At 46.4% G+C, this 24,741-nt stretch overlaps 1 protein-coding gene across 1 annotated transcript in view; it reads right to left on the reverse strand.

The window, feature by feature from the left end:
- BMERB1 (bMERB domain containing 1) overlaps nt 1-24,741 on the reverse strand; it is a 113,049-nt gene that overhangs the window by 22,128 nt on the left and 66,180 nt on the right. The window contains exon 2 of the mRNA XM_028168058.2: nt 21,950-22,073. Within this exon, the coding sequence (XP_028023859.2) occupies nt 21,950-22,073 (124 nt within the window). The remainder of the gene's footprint in view (nt 1-21,949; nt 22,074-24,741) is intronic.

Raw genomic sequence — 24,741 nt, forward strand, 5'->3', positions numbered from 1 at the left:
CTGGCTCCTTAGTTGCGGCACACAGGCTCCTTAGTTGCGGCACACAGGCTCCTTAGTTGTGGCATGCGTGGGATCTAGTTCCCTGACCAGGGATCAAACCCTGGTCCCCTGCACTGGGAGCGCAGAGTTTTATTCACTGCGCCACCAGGGAAGTCCTTAACATTCTTTAAATATTCATTCAACATTTATTTAAAAGAGAAGCTGAGTGCTGTGTGGGGTAAAGATTATGGGTGGCGATGAGGGTGATGATGATGATGATATGATGAGAATGATGATTTTAGCTACTGTTTATTTAGAATTTACTGTGTGATAGGCATTAAGTGCTTTATACAGATTATCTCAGTTAATTCTTACATGGGTTATAACAACCCTTCAAGGTGGATACCATGTGATCATCTCTCTTTTATAGATGAAGATCCTGCAGCTTCTAGAGTTTAAGTGGCTCAACCAGAATCACACAGTCAGTTAATTGGTGGCGCCAGGATGCTAATCTAAGTAGTGCCACCAGAGTGCCCAGGTTAAAGTAGTGAGAAGTCTCTCCTTTACTATTCTAAGAAGTCTCTCCTTTACTGTTCCAAGAAATTCAGCTCTGATACCAATTCAGCATAACCCTCTTCAAAAATACAAAAATCCTGTAGATAGGTACGACTCACTCTATTTAGAAGGCTGTTTACAGACCATCTCCTGTTACATACTGACAAATGACTCTTTGGAGTGCAACAGAGCAGGACCCTATGGGGCCTTCCCAGGACAGGACCCCTCCCCCACCCCATGACCTCCACCTGCTTCTTGTCTGCAGTAAAACTTTAGCCTCCTAGGCCTTCCCCAAGTTCCAAAGAATAAACTTAGAGAAGTGAGAAAATGCAGAAACAAAGGAAAACAAGTCAAGACAAAATAATCAAAGTTTAGCCATTAAACAAAGTCAAGAACCTTTAGTTCCTTCTCAAGGGCTCTAGATAATATCCTGAGCCATGTCCTTGAGCTGTTTTGCAGATAGTGGAACCCCCACCAGGTGGAAGTTAACTGTACGCTGCCCACAAGCCTGTAGACCCCAGATGGGTGGGAACAAGAAGGCTGATGATGTTGACTTCTGATTACCTCACCACCAACCAATCAGAAGAATGTCCACGAGCTGATCATGTACCCCACAACCACCGTCCCTCACCCTGTCTTTAAAAACCTTTCCCTGAAAGCCATCAGGGAGTTCAGGTCTTTTAGGCACTAGCTGGCCTGGACTCCTTGCTTGGCGTTTGCAATAAATGCTCCACTTTCCTTCACCGTGACCTGGGGTCAGTAGATTGGCTTCACTGCATGCAAGCGAGCAGACCCAAGTTGGGTTTGGTAACAGAGGAAGTCTCGCTCTTATAAGGGACAAAAGTTGGAATTTTTGATTGCTTAACACCCAAACTCTAGTTTTGGGAGAACCCTTCATTGTGTCAGTCCTCATTAGAAAAGTTAAAAAAGGGAGCACTCCCTCTTCCTCACACTCACCTAACCAGAAGATCCTGCCCAAGACCACTGAGCAAATGCCACAGAGATGAAAGGACGGTGAGGCTGGATCTGTGATGTCCAGCAACACTGGTGGTGGCATCCTGGCCAGACTGGTCCCGTAGCTAGCCTCTGGAGCTCTCTGGATTCCTACCCATTTTCCAAGCCTGGCCCTTAAGACCACCTTTGGTTCTATGAGCCCCCCTCCCACCCTACCCCACCCCTAGCCTTCCCGTAAATCTTTTTCTTTGCTTGAGTCAGGCAGCGTTGATTTCTGTTTTTTGCAGCCAAGTACCCTAAATGAAACAAGCTTCTCTCCCAAGCAGCTCCTGCGTCTGAGGGAAGTGCTGATGGGGACAACTTTCTCCATCTTATGTCACTTTAGTGAGTCTGCAGATACCTGGACACCTGGCTAGCTTGCCCCTTAATTCAATTCTGGACAGAAAGATATCAGTAAGAGGGTATTACGAAGGGCTTAGGATAAGATTTGGGCTTGTGTTAGGTGCTTTGGGGGATGGTTTAAAGGAAGTGGGCATTTACTCTGGATTGGATGTCATCAGGAAGTGGGGGGAATTCTCTGATAGGGCATCTTAATTCTTAGCCATAAAATGAGAACAGAGTGAGGCTAAAGCTGCGATTGGTAAAGAAGCAGCTGCAGTCGCTCAGATGAACCAGGATATGGAGATGTTTGGTCATATTTATGGTTTGGACAATGTTCACAACTTATTCACTTTCGGACATACTTGTGAAGTTGTCTTGTCTTGGTCTTGATCTATCTCAGTCTTAGAATGGCCTCATCTGATACTGGCAATCTGCAAAATTGTTTATGTTCAACAGAACACCTTGGCCTAGAGAAGAGCTAACTTATATACTTATTATAAAAGTATGAAATCCGTGACTCTAGGGACCAGTCCCACCCACTTTCATCTTCCCCACAGTGCTCTGCTCTGCACGGTGCCTGGCATGCAGAATGTTCTCTGTGAGTGCTGGCTGAACTCAATTATGGGCCCAGGGAACTTGGGACCTGGCTCTATGAGGACCATGCTGAAGTGTAGTTTCAAAATTTAAACACGTGACTCATACACCTAGAGAATGAACACTTGTCAAAAATGTATTTCACCCATTAAAGAGGGAACCAATAAGATGGTAAAGCTCATTCCCAGAGCATTTAAGGAACTGGATTTGAAACAGGAGGGAAGGGGGCAGGGCACAACCTCTAAAAGAATGACATAGCCCTTGAGGATACGACATAAACTGGTTAGAACCAACTAGGTCCAAGAGGGTGGAAGACTCACCTTCCAGTGGACCTTGAGCCTCATTATATGCTCATTGTAATACATTAGCTAAACGACACACCCACGGGCGCCATGGCAGTTCTGAGGCCGAATATAAAAGGTCAAAAAGTGGGCAGTGGCCCAGTTCCTTGAAATTTCTGCCCCTCCCCTGAAATAGCTGGAATAATCCTCCCACCCATTAGCCTATGAAATTACCCAGCCCATAAAAACTAACCACCCCATACACTGCCTCCAGAACTCTGAGGTAGGCGCCTGCTTTAGTTGTCAGCTGTCCCAAGAGCCCTCCAGAGTCCAGAGAATGAAGAGCTTTATCTTTCCTGAGAAGGACTGTCTCAGATTTTAGCTTGTGTGTTTGGGGCTGTGGCTCTACAGCGATGGTTCTTAAAGAGCCCTCACCCATTTGTCCTCTTTCCTCCGACATGCAGCTCTTGGGCAGGGATGAGGCAGTTACTAGACCAGGCCTCGGGTCAGTGCCTCATCTTGCCATGTCCTGGCCAGGCCAGGATCGGGCACCAAGTGGCCTCCTCTAGTACCGTGGGCCATGGGAGTTCACACCAGCAGTTTGCCTTTTAGAAGAAGTGCTTCTAGCTCTACTTTTAACATTCCCTCTCACTTCTGTACTGACATGTCACCTTTCTGGAGTGCCAGGTTTGAGGAATAACTGGTGTTCGTGGTGTGTAACATGATTTCTGTGTCAAGGGGCACGTGCCCTGGTTTCTCTCTTGGTTGCTGGCAAATTCTGAGCTACAGGGAAATGCACTGAGTATGAATGTTCTTGTCCGCAATTCCTCCCTTAGACGATGTAGATGCCGATGGTAGTCGATCTATTGTAAATATATACATATAGATGCAGTTAAGCACTTCCAGGTGGGTTGTATAAGAATCAGGTCCTTAAATACCTCCCAATCTGATGAAATGATAGAAAGGAATAAATAAACATTTCCCAGAATGGAGGAATACATTTATTTTTTTAATTTATTTTTGTCCAAGTGGTGAGCTAATAGTGGTGTTGCTTCTTTGCATGTGATCAGTGTGAACGTTCAGGTGCTTTTCATGGGACATTTGTGAGCCACAAATACGAAGTTGCCGTTTGAATTCAGTCAGGCTCCCGGGTGGTGTCAGCCACGGTCTGTCAGGTGAGGGAGACAGGGACTGGGGCTCCCTCCCAGTGCCAAACACAAGCAGACAGCACACCCTGACTCTCCTGTGCCCTCAGGCAGCATGCTAAGGACAGCTCTGTGGCCTGGGGCATCCGTGTCACAGTATAGGATTGCCGTTCAGGTGTTTTGTACCCCTTTCTTTTCTGATGTTGTCTCCTTTTTTTGTACCAATCCAGCTAGGAGAACCTTAGCCAATGCTGGAAGTGTGACTGAAGTACCTCTCTTTTGTGACTCTTGTACAGCTTAATGTGCAATAAAGGAAAAGTTATATCTGTTAAAAAAAAACAAAACAAAAAAACTAACCACCCCATATTTTGGGGCCTCTCGCCTTCTGAGATGGCCCACACTCTGCCTGTGCAGCGTGTTTCTCCCTTGGCCGCTCTTACTTTCTGAGATGACCCCATGCCCTGGGGCTGCTCTTGCTTTTTGAGACAGACCACATTCTGTCTATGGAATGTGTATCTCTCTAAATAAATCCACTTCTTACCTATTACTTTGTCTCTCATTTAATTCTTTCTGCAACGGGACATCAAGAACCTGAGCTTCATTAAAGTCCTGAGACCAGGTGTGTGATCTCAATTAAAAGGCAGTGCGGGGCTTCCCTGGTGGCACAGTGGTTGAGAATCTGCCTGCCAATGCAGGGGACACGGGTTCGAGCCCTGGTCCGGGAAGATCCCACATGCCGCGGAGCAACTAGGCCCATGAGCCACAACTACTGAGCCTGCGCGTCTGGAGCCTGTGCTCCACAACAAGAGACGCCGTGACAGTGAGGCCCGCACACCGTGATTAAGAGTGGCCCCCACTTGCCACAACCAGAGAAAGCCCTCGCACAGAAACGAAGACCCAACACAGCCAAAAATAAAAATAATTTAATTAATTAAAAAAAAAAAGGTAGTGGGTTCAAGTCCCAATCTGGGTTGTGCGGTTTCAGATTCATGGGTACTCTTTAATAAGAATCTTAGAATAAGATTGCTAGGTTAGACAGAGAGCTGGTTAACAGCCTCTAGGGCAATAAAACCATAACCTTTAGGGTTAGCTTTTTGAGTGGACAAAATCTACATGTCAACATGTAATTTCATAGTGTCAGTGGTCTAATCAAATAGTAAATAACCCGGTCAAATACGTGGACACCCTCCCACATGATTAAATAATACCTGGGCAGGTCATTAAACAATGGCCCAGTATGACATGGAAAGGACATGCTTGCCCCACCTGCTTCCCTTACTTCTAATTTTTAGTTAATTTTTATTTAAAAAGCATAATAAAAGACTCTCATGGCTTCTTAGGAACACATTCAGCTGACATTTTTTTCCCACTACTTCATAGCTACTAGCAATTTCCCATGTAGCAGTGGCATCATGGCTAACATTCATTGAATAATTACTGTGGTAACTTATTTGTATGGCTTATCTCATCTACTTTTTACCAAAGAATCCCTAGGATGTAATTAATTCTGAGGAAAACAAGTGTGGTATAATAAAAAATATCTCTTTGGTCTTTGTCCCTGCTTCCTGGCACAGAACTCCTAAAACCCTTGGAATTTCCTGAGTGATAAGTGTAACTTTTGTTATTCATAACAATCTGCTCTGGCACAAACACCTGAGTTTACGTCAGTGTGATTTAGATGGGACCCCCAGATAGCTTCAGGTGGGGGCCAGTCGCCATGTAAGCAGACAGGGTAGGAGGCATCCTGGAGGAGGGGAACCAGGCACCACGGCTGTCTTGACAGAAGAGAAGCCATTTTGGGCCGAAGCCATTTTGTGATCTAAGCCTGGCCACAGTGCTTGTCCTTGAACAGGTCTCAGTAATTAATGATCTTAAGGGAACAAAAGAATGCAGAAGCAAAGGACTGTTATCAGGCAAGAGAAGTAACAATAGCAAAGATACTGTATCAGTTGTAAAGCCTCCCAGTTCTGTTTCAATGGTAAAGATTAGCCTGAAGCGCTCAACCACCAGATCAGCTGGAACCTGAGGGATGATGATGGTGACCTTTTCTGACCCTCATGACCTCAATCAACTAAAGCTTGGACTCTGTCCCCGCCCAAGCCCCTTCATGAATATGCATGTACCCTTAGCTTAAAACTTGTCCGATTTTGCTGTTGGGGAGGCACTGCTTTGGGAAAGATCCCAAGTGCTCTCCTTACAAGTAGTAATAAATCCTTCCTTCTCCCCATCTTTGGCTTGGTTGTGTCTTTTGGCTCGACACCTACCAAGAGGCAAACTCAGTTTTTCAGGTAACACCAAAGAGACCAAACACGTGATTAAAAAAGGCGGGCACTTCCAGTCCCAAAGAGATGGGATGGAGACTGAGTTATAAAAACTCTTGAACAGGGATTCCCTGGTGGCGCAGTGGTTGAGAATCTGCCTGCCAACGCAGGGGACACGGATTCGAGCCCTGGTCTGGGAGGATCCCACATGCCGCGGAGCAACTAGGCCCGTGAGCCACAACTACTGAGCCTGCGCGTCTGGAGCCTGTGCTCTGAAACTAAGAGAGGCCGTGATAGTGAGAGGCCCGCGCACCGCGATGAAGAGTGGCCCCCACTTGCCGCAACTAGAGAAAGCCCTCGCACAGAAACAAAGATCCAACACAGCCATAAATAAATTAATTAATTAAAAAAAAAAAAGACTTTAAAAAAAAAAAACTCTTGAACAGTGAGATTTGGGGGGTTTCTGGGTTGGGGGCACAGTGATGTGCTGGGAAGATGCTGTGCACTGAAAGGGGAGGGAAGCTCTGCACACACACACCCCCTTCCCCCCACACCTTGCACAAATGCACCTCCTCCATTTGGCTCTTCCAGAATTGTAGCCTTTATAATGAACCTGTAAACAGAAGTAAAATGCTTTCCTGAGTTCTGTGAATCATTCTAGCAAACTACTGAACCTTGCATGTGGGGGGGGGGGTGTGGGGGGGAGGTCACAGGAACCGCCAAATTTGTAGTTGTAAGGGCCGAAGTGTGGGTGGCCTGGGACTGAGACCGGCATCTGAAGCAGGGCAGCCCTCTGGGATGGAGCCCTTTAACTAGTGGGATCAGATCTCAATTCCAGGTCAGCACTGAATTGGATTATTGGATATCCAGTTGGTGTTGGAGAATCAGAAAATTGACGTGTAAAACTGACACATATTTGGTGTCAGAAAGGGTGATAAAGTTAATTCCTATTGAAACAGGAGGGAAAGGGGCAGGGCACAACCTTTGAAAGAATGACATAGTCCGAAGACATGACATAAACTGATTGGAACAAAATAGGTCCAAGATGGCGGACAAGTCAACTTCCACTAGACCTGGAGCCTCAGTATAGGCTCACAGTAACACATCAGCAAGCTAACTGACACACCCACAGGCACCATGACAGTTCCAAGGCCGACCATAAGATCAAAAAGTGGGTGGTGGCCCAATTCCTGGAATGTGCTGCCCCTTCCTGAAATAGCTGGAATACTCCTCCCACTCATTAGTCTATGAAATTACCCACCCCTATAAAAACTGACAACCCCATACCCTGGTCCCTTTCTCACCTCCTGAGATGGCCCACACTCTGTCCGTAGAGTGTGCTTCTCTCTAAATAAATCCACTTCTTACCTCTCACTTTGTCTCTCACTGAATTCTTTCTGTGATGAGACCTCAAGAATCTGAGCTTCATTAAGTCCTGAAACCAGGTGTGTGATCTCAGTTGGAAGACTGTGGGTTTTGGCCGAGTTTGAGTCCCAGCTACGTGGGTTCAAGTCCCAGTCAGGGCTTTGGTCGGGTTCAAGTTCCAATCTGAGGTGCACGGTTTCACTATATCAGGACCCACAAAATGGAGGCCGGCCCAGTGGCCAGGCCTACGTCACATATCTACACTGACAAAAGTCAGTCTGCATTTATGGGAACCCACTGTCAAGGAAACCTAACACACACCAATCACATCCTCCAACTCAGCTTTAGCGAGCTCACCTTACCTTAGAAAATAGGACCTGCTGGGGACTTCCCTGGCGGTCCAGTGGTTAAGACTCTGCGCAGTGCAGGGGGCACAGGTTCAATCTCTGGTCGGGAAACTAAGATCCCACAATCCGCGTGGCCAAAAAAAAAAGAAAAAAGAAAAAGAAAGAAAATAGACCTGCCAGCCTTATAAGGAAATCCTGACCTTCTAGCCACTCATGCCTCTCCTAACTCTCTGTAATGCTCTTGCCCCAAATCCATCGGGAAGAGTGCTTCTCTGCTTGTGAGGCTCTGTACTTTCCCAACCCATGGATTGTTTTCTCTTGAATATAGGACATCAAACTCATTATTAATTGTTTAGTTTTGTCATTGGATGGTGGTGTCAGAAAACATCACACAAAAGAGTTACAGAGGGCTTCCCTGGTGGCGCAGTGGTTGAGAATCTGCCTGCCAATGCAGGGGACACGCGTTCGAGCCCTGGTCTGGGAAGATCCCACATGCCGCAGAGTAACTGGGCCCGTGAGCCACAACTACTGAGCCTGTGCTCCGCAACAAGAGAGGCCGCGATAGTTGAGAGGCCCGCGCACCGCGATGAAGAGTGGCCCCTGCTCGCCGCAACTAGAGAAAGCCCTCGCACAGAAACGAAGACCCAACACAGCCATAAATAAATAAATAAATAAATAAATAAAAATTAAAAAAAAAAAGAGTTACAGAGAAGTTTAGTGATTTGCTCAAGATCACACAGCTGGTAAGCAAGCCCTTGACCTTAATCACTACCTGTGCGGACTATACCTCCCACCACCCACCAGAGGTGACATTCATATGTCCCTTTGGAGAAAGAAGGCTAGACAATGGCTGACATTCATATGTCCCTTTGGAGAAAGAAGGCTAGACAATGGCTAAGTCATTGTTTCCTAAACATCGGTCATTTGCATATCGCCATGGCAATGTCTGCCAGGTCTCTGGTCCTCTTCACTATTATTTATTCAATAGTTTCCTTTATACTTGACCGCTTACACTGACTTTAATTTTAAAAATTAAAAAAACTTGAATATAAAACTTTTTACAGCACCATAAATGGAAAAAGCAATAATTTCCCTTAAAAGACATGAAAATAATTTTTTTTTTTTTTTTGGCCACAGCTTGTGGCTTGTGGGATCTTAGTTCCCCAACCAGGGATTGAATCCGTGCGCTGCGCAGTGAAAGCGCAGAGCCCTAACCACTGTACCGCCAGGGAATTCCCGAAATTAAATTCTTAATTAATGCTTTCCCAAATACTACCTAAAATCATGCCAGCGTGTACCCTACTTCAGGAAAAACTGGACCAAATGAATGTCACAATGTCACACAGCCTAAATCTCAACCCAGGTCCCATCTCCAAATCCAGTGCTCTTTCTGCCACATGCTGATCCCTCGACCACGCCCTGGCTCAGGTTAACTTTGTCAGGGGAGCAAGCAGAGGATGTTTCTCAAGATAACAGAGCGATGGCAGACAACTGATGGCCCGAGGGCTGACTCCTGCAAGCAGTTAATGAAGCCCTGGGCAAGGGTCCCTGGATTTAATCACCAGAGTGCAGTGCAGACCTACTCTAAATTGTTCTAGGAGCAGTTGGAGTTTTCCTCCAGAACAGCCCAAGGCCAGTTATGGTTGGCCTAAGGGGCAGTGTTAGCACCTGGAGACAGTGGAACAGAAGCAGATAATCACCATCTTCAAGGTGCAGAGTTCCCGTGCCGTGATCTGGTATAGCTTATGCTGAGCCAAAATGTCAGTTTATTCAGGCATTTTCTAAAGTGTTGCTTTCAAAGCGAAATGTACCTCTCACTTGATATCTGGATAAATTTTGTCTTGTTTCAAACTCTAGCTCCTTTCGTAGGCTGCAGAAAGACTTAGCTACAAGAGGTACTTACAAGGGACGGGGCTCTATAGTAAGCGCTTTTCACGCATTATTTCATTTACTCCTCAGTCCAACTCTATGAAGCGTGAACTGTTATTGCACCAGGTTTACAGAAAAAGGACCCGAGGGTTACGGTTCTTACAGTTACTTGGTGGTAGAGCGAGGAGTGAATTTCTGCACCGTCCAGTTCTTGAATCCACTTAAACCATTACTATCCTCTAATCCCCAAATCCCTCTGCCGTTCAGTGAAGAAACTCAGAAATTCCACATCTTTCAACTCTTGGTTTGCTCGTTTGATTTCTTTAAAAGATAAAAATTAGGGACTTCCCTGGCGGTCCAGTGGTTAAGACTCCACGCTCCCAATGCAGGTTCAATCCCTGGTCGGGGAACTAAGATTCCGCAAGCCGCAGGGTGCGGCCAAAAAAAAAGCTAATTAACACAATATTGTAAATTAACTATACGTCAATAAAATTTTTTTTTAAATAAAAATTTAAAAAGAGACCACGTGTTGGTTTTTAGGGGTCAAAAACAGGTGGGCAATGGAATGAATTGAAAGCGAGCATTGCTGAGTGATTATAAATTCAGCTTCTGATTAGGAGCTTTTAGAAAGCTTAGAAATGTAGATTTCTTGATAAACACAGCACCGCTTCCAATTAAAGCCTTAATCAATGAATTTCGACTATGGATGTGATGAGGAGGACAACAGATGACACTGAGATTCTCGTGCTCCACGGGAGACCACAAACATACACTTCATTCTGATTCCTATCACGATCTAAGCTCCTGGAGAGAGACCTATTGCCGTGCCAAGGAGTCGGGCTAAGGTAGGATGTTATACCTTCTGTCTGAGGCCCATTTTCATCAAGTAAAAATTGTGGAAAGAAAGCAAGGTGAGTCATCTTCAAGCAGCTGACAGACACCCGGGTTCTTCTATTTCACCCAGGAAAGAGGTGAGGGGACATCTGTGCAGTGGGAGGTCAGGGGAGAATCACCCAAACTGCTTTTAAAACTCTCCAATGGCCAGGCCACACCCTGGACCAATTAAGTCAGAATTTGGTAGTGAGACCCGGGCAGCAGCATTTTCTCTAAAGCTCTCCAGGTGATTTTCATTGTGATTCCTTGACTCTGGGTGAGTCAAGGTTGAACCAGTGATCTGGGGGGAATTGCCAGTCAAGGGCAAGATGGACAAGTTTCCCTGGCTCCAGCCACTGGCGGCTTCTGTAAAGGCTCTTGATGCGTATTTTGATGTGTATCTTGATGTGTATCAGGGCTCAATAAGGGAAGCAGAACCAGCGTGAGTTACGGGGCAAGGGATGCATTATAGGAATTAGACCTGTCACAATCGTGGGAGGAGCTGTGGAGATGGAGGTCAGGGAAGGGGAGGTGAGGGCCAAAGGAGACACCAGCCAGCCCATCTGAGAAGTCAGGCACGTGTAGCTGGCAAGGTGGGGCAGCAGGGGGGCCAAGTGGACGGGTCCTTGCCAGGCTGTTGCCTTGTCTGCCCAGTGTCTAGAAGACACGGGGCCACCATTGGTCAGGAAGACAAGATGGACCGAAGCAGAGAGTGAGGATGAGCTGGAACTTCTGTACCTGGCTACCTCCATGGTCTAACCATGGTGGCCCTTAAAGGGTCAACACTGGTGCTTCCCTTCTGCCTCCCAGAATCTCCCACCTTTTACTTGGAGCAATGTAGGGAAAGGGATTCTGGGAAGTAGAGTTCTCAGCGTAGCTAAGTTTTCAACAGAACATTCCAGCACAGACTAGAAAGAACAGAAATAAAGATAGGTTAGTAAAGGTGTAAGAAATTGGGGAAATGTTAATACCTTAAGAGCTGGTACCCAAGTTCCTCTTGGGGAGGAGATTTTGCTGGGAATCATAGCTTGACAAACACCTGGGGTAGTGTTCCCATGAACCCAAGCATCTTTTGGTGCCATGGCTTCTTGGAAGAAGGTGAAACAGCTCTGCAAGGACAGGGAGAGGAATTTGTCTTACTTGGAATGGAGGGAGCTGAGACAAAGGAGAAGAACAAGGAGGGTGGTGAGATTGGGCCAAGAAAAAGAACTGCCTGGCACAGGGTGGTGAAAAGGACCTTATTAGCCAGGAATGTCAAATGTGGATTTTTTAATTGTTTGCTGTGAAGAGCTCAGTGCAACCCCTTTCTCGATCCTTAGTTCTACAACTCCTCCAATGGGAGTAGCATAGGGCTTTGTTTTGTTTTGTTGTTATGGAAAGTGGTGAAGCATCTGAGTTTCATATCCACGCAGATGGGGGTCCAGGACCCAGGAAACCAAGCCTAGGGGCAGAGAGGCACCCGCTGGATATTCACAGACACCATCGCCGTGGATTTTGGTTTCCTTCAGGCTGTGGCAACATGGGTGGGAGGTACTTCTCCAGGGGTCTGGAGAGTAGACACCCAGGGTATAAGAAGATGTGGCATCTTACTACGGTCCCAGTTCAGCGGGGCAACTTGAGGACTGGAACGGGAATGTCATGGCCAAGTTCATTTTCTGCTTTTGGGGGCCCCAGTCTCCCTTGTTTGCTGCTCTTAAGGCAGTTGTGCTGTCCTTCCCACCGAAGTATGGCTTTCTCTGCTCACCCAGTCTTTGGTTTGCAAACCTCCCATCACCTAACTGGCCCAGTCTCTCTGTATCCCAGGAGAGAGACTCTGATTGGCCCAAGCTAAGCCAATGTGGACCAGTGAGCTCTGGCCTGGAGGAGGGGGGCAGGAAGAGGCCGGAAACCACCCCCACCCCCCCATGTGGGGCTGGTTCTCTAAGGAGGGGAGGTGGGCTGGGAGGCAGCCACTGGCACTGCATGAACACAGCAGAGCGGGGCTCTGGGGTCAGGCTGCGGAGCTAGAATCCCAACCCTGCTCAATCTTAGCTGGGTGATCTTGGGCAAGCCTCTTAACTTCTGCAAAACTCAGTCTCCTCGTTTGTAAAATGTGGCTTGTATTAGTAAAACCTGCCTCATCAGGTTGCTGTGAAGATGAAACCTGATCCACATAAAAAGTCTAGCATTGTGCCTGGCACATGTATGTGCTCGAGAGTCGTTAGATAAATTAGTAATAATGACAACACTGAGAATTGACCATAGGTAGCACCTCAGCACCTGCTACCCTACCCCACTGCCCATCTGAAGCTTCCATCTCTCACTCTGGAGACATCCAGATTTTGTCGCCTCCCCTGGACTCCATTAGGGCAAGTCCTCATCTGTATTACTTATTGCATGTGCTTGTTGAATGAAGGAAGAAATAAATAAATGCTTGGATATCTCCAGGTATGGAAACTCATTACCTCCCAAGGTCCCAACTTTTAGAGCTCCAAATATGTGGAAAGGCCTCTTTCGTGCTGGGATGGTAACTGGATTCACTGCAGCATTTGTGGTTCTAGTTCCACAAAGAAGAAACCAACTCCTTCTTCCACATGACAGTCCTTCAGATGTTTCAAGACAAATTTCATGTGCCCCCAAGTCACCTCCTCTCTGGTCTGTATGTACCTCCCTGTCATGGAAGAGACCTTCACTCGCCCCTCCAATCTCCTCCTTTCTCCTGTGCCTCCTCTTCAAAATAAATAACCTACTACCCAAAACCAAGAACATGGGCCCAGTGTCTGCTCTTACCAAGCATCTGTTAATTTCCAAACTCAATTTCTTCCTGAAGGAAAGGAAAGGAAAGTAACATTTAATGAGCACTTATATTTGGCAGGCACTATGGGGGGGCACTTAATAAACATGATCACTTTTACTCCTCAAAACCACCCTGGGAGATATTGGCTGCATCCCCATTTGACAGATAAGGCAGCTGAGGCTCAGAGAGGTTAAGGTATCTGTTCGAGATAGCACAGCCTACAAATGGCAGAGCTAGAATTCAAAGGTAGGTGTAATATAATCCGGAGAAAGTTATAGGCCTCTCTTTTTATCAGAAAGCAACTCTGTCAAATACCAGGACATTTAGTAATGAAAAAAACAAGCTGCCCTTCCTTTGGCAGAACCCAAACCAGGAATGTCTTGGATTGACCTAATCTCATTTGAAACCTCTGAGGAGTTTAGAGGACAAAAGGACCAAGAGTGGGCCAGAATTCCAGGAGCAAAGATCTGTGTAACTGATCACTCAATGAGTAGCAGCCAATTAAACAAAGTCAAAGATGTAAATCCGGATACTGTCTTCATGAGTGGCTGTGCTGTGTAGACCCAAAACACGAAGGCAAATCTGTTAAGTTGTTTGTACTTTTCCCCCTCCCATTTCTCTTTGAGCAGCCTGTCCTGGAAATATCAAGAGAGGGCTGGTTCTTATTTGAAGAGAAATGAGGCCCAGGCAAGCATTACCTGATTCTGGGCTAAGTGCAGAGCAAAGAACTGAGTCCTCAATTGAGATCAAGTGATACGGACAAGCACCTCTCAACCCCAGCTGCCACTCAAATCAGCAGTTTTCCAGAGACAAGCAAAGAGAGGGGAAAACCCTTAACTGTCAGGCCACTGTGCATGCATTACTGAGCATGCTCTCTCTCTGTCTCATAAGATGCTTTTTTTCCTTGGGAGATTTCAAAGAATGATGAAGACTCAGCATCAGATGAAGCAATGCAGGTTCTCCATATAGTGTATGTTGGCTTCCCCTCCACTCGGCCTTGCCACGGCCATCCCTGTCACCGTCACTGCCACCCTGGGAGTCCAGCTCTGCACTTAGCCCTTAAATGAATTGCCGTAATCAGTTAACGTGATTGGCTGAATAACGTTCCTCCAAGATATCCCCATCCTAATCCCTGGAACCTGTGAATATGTTACCCTATATGGCAAATGGGATTTTGCAGGTGTGATTCAAGTAAGGCTCTTGGGATGGGGAGATTATCTTGGGTTATACAGGTGGGCTGATGCCAGCAGAGATTGGACGATCCCACTCTGTGGTCTTTGAAGATGGAGGAAGGGACCGCCAGCAGGGAACATGAGGAACAAGGCTCTAGAAGCTGGAAAGGGCTCGGAAAAGTATCCTCCCCTGTAGCCTACAGAAGGAGTTTAGCCCTGCTGACACTTTGATGGCAGCCCAATGAACCCCAATTCAGACTTCTGGTCTCCAGAACGACAAGAGAATAAGTGTGTGGGGTTTTTTGTTTGCTTTTTTTGGTTTTTGTTGGCCATGCTGTGCAGCTTGCAGGGTTTTAATTCCCCGACCAGGGATTGAACCCGGGCCCTTGGCTGTGAAAGTGCAGAGTCCTAACCGCTGGACCACCAGGGAAGTCCCTGTATGTTAAGTCACCAACTTTGTCTAATTTGTTACAGCAGCCACAGGAAACTCATACACTTCGTAAAGTATCTACACTGCAAGCTGCTATGTCACACAACCACTCCGTAGGAATACTATGGACTGACCCACTTGAAATGAGTCAGGCACTAAAAAAAGAAGGGAAGTCAAGCTCTTGCTCATTTATTAGGTAAATAGTCACAGAGCGCCTACTCACACTGGCCACGTGTTGGGTGCTGCCGACCTTGCTGAGAGTGAAAACAGCTCAGGCTGTGTCCTCATCAGGGCCAGCGTCGAGCAGAAGAGAGATGGGGAACACGTACTCACACTGATGAATGTAGATGTATAAATGGAGGAAAGGCTTCTCCTTAGAAGACCCAAAGGATCTTGGTTATGGTGATAGGATGGGACACAGCCTGGGAAGTGCTGGGAAGGCTTCCCCTTGGAAGTGACCCTGGATCTGAGCCCTGGGGGGAGGGGGAGAGTTAACCAGGCGGGAGGGGGGCATCCAGGCAGAGGGAACAGCCCCGACAAAAAGTCCCCCTTGGAGGGGGAGGGACTGAAAGGAGGCCCGTGGAGAGCAGGGGTGGGGGCTGCAGGGGGACAATGGATGAAGATGAAATGGGGGAGATGAGGTGGGAACAGACTGATATGAACGTTCTGGAATATGCCTCCTGACATTCATGTGTGGGAGTTTCTTCTATGATGATGGAAATGTTCTACAAAAATGTATGCTTTCCAGTGGGATAGCCATTAGCCATAATTGACTAAAGAGCACCTGAAATGTGGCTAGGACTACTGAAGGACTGCATTTTAGGTTTTATTTAATTTTAATTAATTTAAATTGAAATAGTCACATGAGGCTAGTGCATACCCAACTATACAGAGCAGCTCTAGGGTATACCCAGGAGAGAAACTGCTGGATAGAGATATATAGATATGTAGAGATAGATAGATAGATAGATATAAACTTCTTATAAGGATTCACAGGATTATAGAGGCTAAGTCCCACGATCTATAGTCTCCAACCTGGAGACCCAGGAGAACCAATGGTGTAAGTTCCAATCCAAAAGCTAGCAAGCCCAAGCTCCAAAAGGAGTTGATTTTTCAGTTCGAGTCCAAAGGCGGGAAAAGATCGATGCCCCAGCTCATGCAGTCAGGCAGGCAAAGTTCCCTCTTACTCAGCCTTTTTGTTCTATTCAGGTCTTCAACAGATCGGATGAGGTCCACCCACACTGGGGAGGGCAATCTGCTTTATTCAGTCTACTGATTCAAATGTTAATCTATTTCAGAAACACCCTCACAGACACACCCAAAATAATGTTTAAACAAATACCTGCCATCCCATAGCTCAGTCATGTTGACACATAAAAGTAACCATCGTAAGAGTCTAATACAGTGATCCCTTTCCCAGCTCACCAGGGCCCAGAGGAGATCCTTAGGGCCAAGAGCATGAAATCCTTTATGGTAAGACAGCCAGAGCTCCCTGAGAGAAGAATTTCCTTTCCTGAAGCTTGTTCTGACTTCGAGAAGCAACTTGAAACAGCAGAAGCCCATTGACTGGGGGATATTTTTTCTCCATTTGATCAGCCCAGATCCCCAACCTCATCCCTATTTCCCCAAACACTTAGAAATTCAGGGGGGGGTCTTTCCATTCAGAGGTCTCACCTGGGACATTCCCCATCCTCTCTAGCCTCCCCATCCCTTTCCTCTTCCCTCGAGGTCTCTTTCCTCCCTTTCTTCCCCAACTCCTCAAATTCTCGTATATTTTGTCCAAGACAAATTGCTTTTTAGATCTTTTGCAATTAAAGACATTTCTTCCCACCTGATATGTACAGTGGCTCTGACAACGCTGACCTGTTCTTAGGAGATGGTATTTAAAACCCAGAGTGCAACCAAAGTGTCTGGAAACTGCCAAATGTGGCTGAGAAGTGTCAAGTTACATAAATGCACATGCTTCATTTCGCCCTTGGCTTGAAGCTTTTCCTAACAGGCTTCAGAATTATCAGCTCATTAAAGGGATAAAGAATGCAGGTGTATAAAATTTTTTAAAAATAACAACAACAATAATAAAGTCAAGGCCCCAGAATAGAGTTGGACTTGATGGGTGAGAGCCACTCCCCAGTTTCTTGGGGAGAGGGGTGTTTTCTCGGTCTTCTCTGGAGATAACGAAGCAGCCCTGTTCCTCTCTTCTCCCTCAAAGCACGGTATTAACAGTTAAAGGTGGGAAGGGAATTTTGATGTGCTTATTACCTAGGAAGAGCCACCCACTTTCACGTGTCCTCTCTTTCCATCCCTTGCGACAACGCTGCCAGGGAAATATCAATGTCCCATTGTAAAGAGGGGAAAACTGAGGCTGGAACAGGGCAAAAGATTTTCTTTTTTAAAAAATATTTATTTATTTATTTGGCTGCACTGGATCTCAGTTGCAGCATGTGGGATCTAGTTCCCTGACCAGGGATCGAGCCCAGGGCCCCTGCATTGGGAGCGTGGAGTTTTAACCACTGGACTAACCAAGGAAGTCCCTTAAAGAAAATTTTTTTTTTTTGGCCACGTGGCACGGCCTACGGAATTTTAGTTCCCTGACCAGGGATGGAACTGGGGCCCTCGGCAGTGAGACCCCGGAGTCCTAACCACTGGACCACCAGGGAATTCCCAACAGGGCAAAAGATTTGCTCCAGGGCCCAGAGTTGATAAGAAGTAGAATTGGGGTTCAAAACCAGTTGAGAGACCCTATAGCATCATGGTTGAGATCATGGACTCTGGACCCAGAATGCTGGGGTTATATCATCATCTGCTGTTTCACAGACCCTGGGCAGCCCGGGGCAAGTTACTTGACCTCTCTGTGCATTAGTTTCCTCATCTATAAAATGGGGAGGGAGGATGTTGTATGTCTAGTTGCAGTAAGGATAAAATGATCAATGCATGTAAAACACTTAGAACACTGCCCAGCATAGCAAGTATTTGAAAAGTTTACAAGTCATGTACTCTCTACCACCACACCCTGAACCTCTGCCAGGTTCTAGGGTGCGACCACTTCACCGCACTTGGTCCTTCTTAATAAAATGATGTTACTTGGGTCCAAGCCCAGAGTCTGGAAATATTGGAACTCAAGGACTGTGCTCCTGAAATCTATCCTTCACAAGCCCATCTCCCCTGCCAGCTGCAGCTCTGACTCATTAATTAGAAGCTGCCGCCGCCCAGAGCAAGCTGACAGACAGAGCCCACTGTCCCTTTATGACAATCCTGCAAGCGGGTGTAAAATGAAGATAACCGCCCCACACCTCCGAAGATAGTTAATTATCTGAAACCCAGATAAACAGTACGACCAGGACTGTAGAGAAGGTGCGAAAGAGCTGAGGCAGGCCAGCGGAGCTGCAGGAGGAGTTATGAAAAGCTAATGGTGTGAGTCAGTGCTGGAATTAAGGGTGAGAAAATGAGTCTGAGGTTGTTGACAGCCTCCGCAGGCCAGGATGGAGAGAGGCATGGAGATGGGGCAGCAGCGGGAGGGACTGGGAGGTGGGTGGCACGGAGGATCGAGGATGGAACAAAGGAGGCTTCAAGTTTTACCTCCTGGACATTTGCCGCCAATTAAAGCAGCGTTTTCGTGATGCTAAGGGATTTGGATTGACTCATCCAAATGAAGCTCGTAAAACTGCCAGATTCAAGAGGGAGATCTCTAAACACCAGTTAGCAACTTGGAAACCAAGGGACAAGCGAAGGGAGGACATTGAGAGCAGATGCATTGGGTGTGCGGTGGAGACACATGCCCACCGGGGTCACTCATAGTCCTTCTCTGAACCTGACCTCGTGAGCCTGAGGGAGAGCAGGTATGCTGGAGGCGCTCCTGCTTCATCCTTCCATTAGCAAGCATTTTTCGTAGGTTACGTGATAATGTGTGCACAGGGCTTAGCCAAGGCCTAGATCTGTGCTAAGGGTTCTATAAATGTTGACTCTTGAGGTCCCTGAGAACCCTTAGAGGAATAAGGCAGTACGTCAAATTCCCAGCAGGTAAACTTGAAAACCTTGACTAAGATGGAGCTCATCATTTTAGGCTTCAAATAAATCACTTCTCTCCAGAGAAAGGGTATGAAAAAGTCCAAAGCATGACTCAATAGAGTGACTTCTGTTTCCACCCAACTCACTTCAAGATGGCGCAGAACAAGACCAAACCCAATGTGGGATTGTGGGATTGTGGGCATCCAACCGGGAGTTTGTCTTTGCATTCTAGAAGAGCAAGGCAAAGAGAAAAGGCATCCTTCTGCTGGGAATAAATAACAGGCTAACTTAGGGTTCAGGGCTCTGCCTCTGAGACAGACACCTCAGGTTCAAGTCCCAATTCCACCCATACTAGCTGTTGACCTTGAAAATGTTATTTCACCTCTCTAACTTCAGTTTCCTTATCCATAAAATAGAAGGAATAGGGCTTCCCTGGTGGCGCAGTGGTTGAGAATCTGCCTGCCAATGCAGGGGACACGGGTTCGAGCCCTGGTCTGGGAAGATCCCACATGCCACAGAGCAACTGGGCCCATGAGCCACAATTACTGAGCCTGCGCGTCTGGAGCCTGTGCTCCGCAACAAGAGAGGCCGCGACAGTGAGAGGCCAGCGCACCGCGATGAAGAGTGGCCCCCCTTGCCACAACTAGAGAGAGCCCTCGCACAGAAATGAAGACCCAACACAGCCATAAATAAATAAATTAAAAAAAAAAAAAAGTGTCTTCTCTAAAAAAAAAAAAAAAATAGAAGGAATAGAACCACACCCTCCTCAGGGGTCTTATGAGGATTCAAAAAGCTCAAATAAGTGAGCAAATGCATACAACACACATAGCACGTGTGCAGTATAACAGTGCCTGTGGTAAACAGCAGTTCTTTTGAAGCCTGTTATGTGCCCAAGGTCACAGACAAGTATGCAAGAGAGCCAGGATGACCCTGAACCCACTCTCATGAGTTCACGCTGAGAGGAAGGCAGAACAAGCAGAAGCTGTGAGTCCCAGGGGAAAGGGCAAGACAGAGGAGCCAAGAAAATGGAAACCCATGAAAGAATAATGCTGAACGTCGGGGGTGTTGGGACAGCAGCCTTTAAACCCATTCTCAAAAGAATCAACATTGCGGGAGACGGTCAAGTGAGAAGACACCCTCAGCCGTGCAATATGATCTGACTCATACAGTCTGCACGGGAGCTGAGGGTATTAACTTGATTACTTCCCAGCAGGTGTGACAAAACCAAACTCCCCCTGGTTATTACAGCTACAGTCATTGGGACTATTTCAGTCAAGGGCTGTCACATTCCCGTCACTCCGAGCTTCCCCACCTGAGCCTGTAAATGCTTAGTACAGTCTGAAATTCTATTTCCCTCTTACCCTATTCCAATGGGTCTCGTGTGTGTGTGTGTGTGTGTGTGTGTGTGTGTGTGTGTGTGTGTGTGTGTGTGTGTGAAGGGAAGCTATTGGGGTCAGGATGGAGTGTGAAAGAACAATTTTTGCACATTCAACAAATACTAACTGGCCTAATAAGTGCCGGGCAGTGTTCAAGATGCTGGGAAAATCCAACAGTGAAGATGAGACATAGGATCCCTGCCCTCAGGAGCTTATACTCTTTAAGGCATTATCTTGGCAGATATATTCCGAGCTTCCCTCCTTCCTTCATTCCTTCCCTCCCTCCCTCTTTCCAACCTTCCTTCACTTATTCACTCACTTAATAAAAACTCTGGAGTCAGGCTGCATCCTACCTTGGCTACTTATTAGCTAATGCAACCTTGGGTAAATTTCCAATTCCCTCTTCTCTAAAATGGAGGCAAGAATAGGACCCACCTGCACCATAAGCCCTACAGGGAGGTGAGGGCCTGGCTCTGAGAAAGAGCCAGGAAACTGAATTCAAGAATGGTCCACACACGGCCTGTTAGCCCGGGAGGCTGCAGATCATCATCTGATGAGGTGTTTATCCAGGTCTGAGTGAGCCATGATCTCTACCCTGGCCATCCTGGAGCCCATCACCCATCTCTGAGATTGACAAGGTGGTGTACCTCCAGGCAAGGCTACATACTCTAAAGGCAGGGCCTGGGGGGAGCCCTCATTATCATCCACCTCTGTCTGCAGGCTGCTAGCAAGACTTCCGGGGGCCAAGAAGCCAGCCCCTCCCCTGGAGCATGTCACTGAGCCCCCAAAATATGTCCTGACTGCACTGACATCCTTCTGTATGTTTTAGATAATTTGATTTATTCAAGTGTCTACTGTTGACATTTGTCTCTAAGCAGTCGGACTCACGGGCAACATGGGGAAATTTAGTGAGGTCACAAGTCAAGAGCTTAGTGCAGTGCCTGGCCCAGGGCTAGAGCTTGCGTGTTAGCTAATCTTGTCACTGAGCACTTGCTGTGCGTGTGCCAGGTGCGGGGATAATATGTACATACACACACACGCATGCACACCCACACACACGATGCAAAGGTCAGTAAATGCGCAATGGCAGCCATCGTCACAAAAGCAACCTTGGCCCCTCTGAGCACCCACAGGCTGAAGGGAGCTCTTCAGTACTTTAAAGAACTCACATTCTCTGTCTCCCTTCTTTTTAAAACATGGGGAGTGTATTGCAAACACCAGTGATATGTTTTTAATGTTAGAAACAATGTGTAAGAAGCTTAATGATAGTTTTGGAACAAAATATAAGTTCTGTGCTCTTTGAGAATATAAAAAATAAAAACTGGAAGCATAAAAATAGAAAAAAGACAGGAAAGCAAGACCCAGGCACTAATTTAATCATCTTGTATAGGGCCATATATTGACTAATGGTTATATACTAAGAAATAGAGGAATAGATACCCACGTCTCTAGGTGGTTGTGAGAATGTATGTAATACCTTCATCCCGGTGCCTGGCACACAGCAATAAACAGTAAATGTCAGGTTCTCCGGTGTCCTCCCCCTCCACACCCCTTCCTTTTCTCCGCCACCTCCGCCAGGCACTCACATAAACCTGAGCTCAGACTCCCGCCGGACCAAGACTTCCCGGAGACGCTGGATTTTCACCATCTCCAGCTCGATCTCCTCTGGCCTCATGGTTGTCTCTGCCATGGAGATGATGTCCAGCTGATCTGTGCAGGAGACACAAAACGCAGGCATCAGGACCCCAAGGCTGCATGGGTTTTCAAGAATTCCCTCTGGACAGCCTCCTCTTTGCCCCAGCAACCTTCATACTCCACGAAGGCACACAGATCTCTGCCAGTGTTGCAAGTGTGTATTTGTGAGCCAGCCCTTTGGAAACTGGAAAGCACGTTTCCATGGGAACCCTGTTACAAGGCAAGAGGAGGCTCAGGCGGGGTCACCAAAACTTGTTCAAGGTTATACATATGGCCTTCACAGCCCTGCCTGGTCCCGGCTTCTGAGCCTCTGGTCCCTTTGACCATGGCCTTTTCACCCTCTCCCAGTCGTCAAAGACCGATGCCAACTTTAGGCAGAAAAAAGTTTATAATAATTATTTTAGCAATACCATTAATAATTATAGGAATACTAAGTAATGTAATAGTAATATGAAATAATACGGGTTTGTTGTAGAAAATTCAGATAATACAGATAAGCAAAAGAGAACAAAGTAAAAAGTCACCTATAACCCCACTGCCCAGAGGGAACAACTATCCACATTTTGATGGACATTCTTCTGATCTTATATTTATAATTAGAGTTATATATATTGCCATATAAGTAAAACCATATATTAAAAAACTATATCTATAACCATATATATATACCACATACATATAGCCATATATATTATCATATATATAGAAAGACGCTATATATATGCCTATATATAAATATATCTGCATGTATGTTAGTTCACTAGGGCTATCATAACAAAACAACAGAAGCTGAACAGCTTAAACTACAGACATTAATTTTCTCCCAGTTCTGGAGGCTGGAAGTCCCAGATCAAGGTCTGGCAGGGTCAGCTTCTGGTGAGCGCTCTCTTCATGGCTTGTAGACAGCCGCCTTCTCACTGTACTCACATGGACTCTTTGTGTTCATGCAGAGAGAGAGCTCCCTGGTGCGTCTTCTTATAAGGACATTAATCCTATGGGATCAGGGCCCCACCCTTAGTGACCTCATTTAATCTCAGTTACTTTCCCACCTCCAAATCAGCCACACTGGGAACTAGGGCCCCAACATATGAATTTGTGGGGGACATAAACACTCAATCCATAATAGTACATATGCATGTGTATATATGTATATACATAGTTCCTCATATATTGCCGCTAACATCTTGGTGTACATTCTTCCAGTGCACACATATGGTAATTTATGTGATTATATATATTATATAGGTAGTGTGCATATATAGGGTAATATATATGGTTTTAGACATGTGTTTTATATATATAATGTTATACATAAACACATCTATACTTTTTTAAAGAGTGGAAAAACATACACAAAGATGTTAGTAGTTAGATGTTATATATCGGGCTTCCCTGGTGGCACAATGGTTAAGAATCAGCCTGCCAATGCAGGGGACATGGGTTCGAGCCCTGGTCTGGGAAGATCCCACATGCTGAGGAGCAACTAAGCCCGAGAGCCACAACTACTGAGCCCGCGTGCCACAACTACTGAAGCCCGCGCGCCTAGAGCCTGTGCTCCGCAACAAGAGAAGCCACCACAGTGAGAAGCTCATGCACCGCAATGAAGAGTAGCCCCCGCTTGCCGCAACTAGAGAAAGCCCACGCACAGCAACAAAGACCCAACTCAGCCATAAATTAAAAAAAAAAAGTAAATAAATAAGTAAAAAAAAAAAAAAAGGACCAAGTTAAATTTAAAAAAATAAAAAAGATGCCATATATTTATACGTATGTTATACACACACATATACCATCATGGAGGTCTGGTTTTTGTACTATAAAGTTAGGGTCTCACCATTTTATTACCTGCTCTTTTCACTTAATGACATTTCACGAGCGTTTCCACACGTCCTTGGATGCTCTTCCGTGGCAGCAGTGTGAAAGGCTGTGTGGTGTCTATTTGTGTCTGTATCATGAATCATTTCACCAAATCCCAAGACACTTCGGTTGTTTGCTGTTTCCCCCACTAGAAGAAGCAGCCCTGTGATGAGCATTCTCAGAGATCAATCTCCGCGTGCCTCTAAGAGGTGCCTTTAGGCCACATTTCCAGAGTGAATGGCTGGGTTTGGAAGGATGCAGTAGTCTACTGCTCTTCATGGGTAGAGAAGGAGATGTAGGGAAGGAATGTTCTTCCTTTACTCCGAGGTCTACATCACATCACCTGCATCTGCTAACTCCTTCCACCCTGGGCTGTTGTGAGGATTGAATTAACCAAGGCATGTCACGCTTGATGAATGGTTACGATTACCTTTGTTATTACCCCACTGTGCCAGGCCATCTCTTTTAATCCTCACCACAAGCCAGAAGGACGAGGATGTTCTCTTTCTTAGTAAATAAGGAAAATAGCTCAAAGCTGGCAAGAGAAGGGGCTGAGCCCAGGTCTGCCTCTAAAACACATGCTCTTTGCCCCGTCATTGCTGCCCCTTCCTCACACAGGCATTCTGAGTCCGATACCCCCCTATCCATTCACATCTTAGGGTCGAAGGTGGTGTCTTACTTTTCTGTGGCCGCCGTAACAAATCACCACAAATTGGGTGGCTTAGGACAGCAGGAATTCATTCTTTCACAGTTCTGGAGGCCAGAAGCAGGTCTGTGTTTCCTCCAAAGGCTCTAGGGGAGGCTCCTTCCTTGCCTCTTCCAGATCCCG

This window comes from Balaenoptera acutorostrata, chromosome 15 (assembly GCF_949987535.1).
Source record: "Balaenoptera acutorostrata chromosome 15, mBalAcu1.1, whole genome shotgun sequence".
Classification (NCBI taxonomy): domain Eukaryota; kingdom Metazoa; phylum Chordata; class Mammalia; order Artiodactyla; family Balaenopteridae; genus Balaenoptera; species Balaenoptera acutorostrata.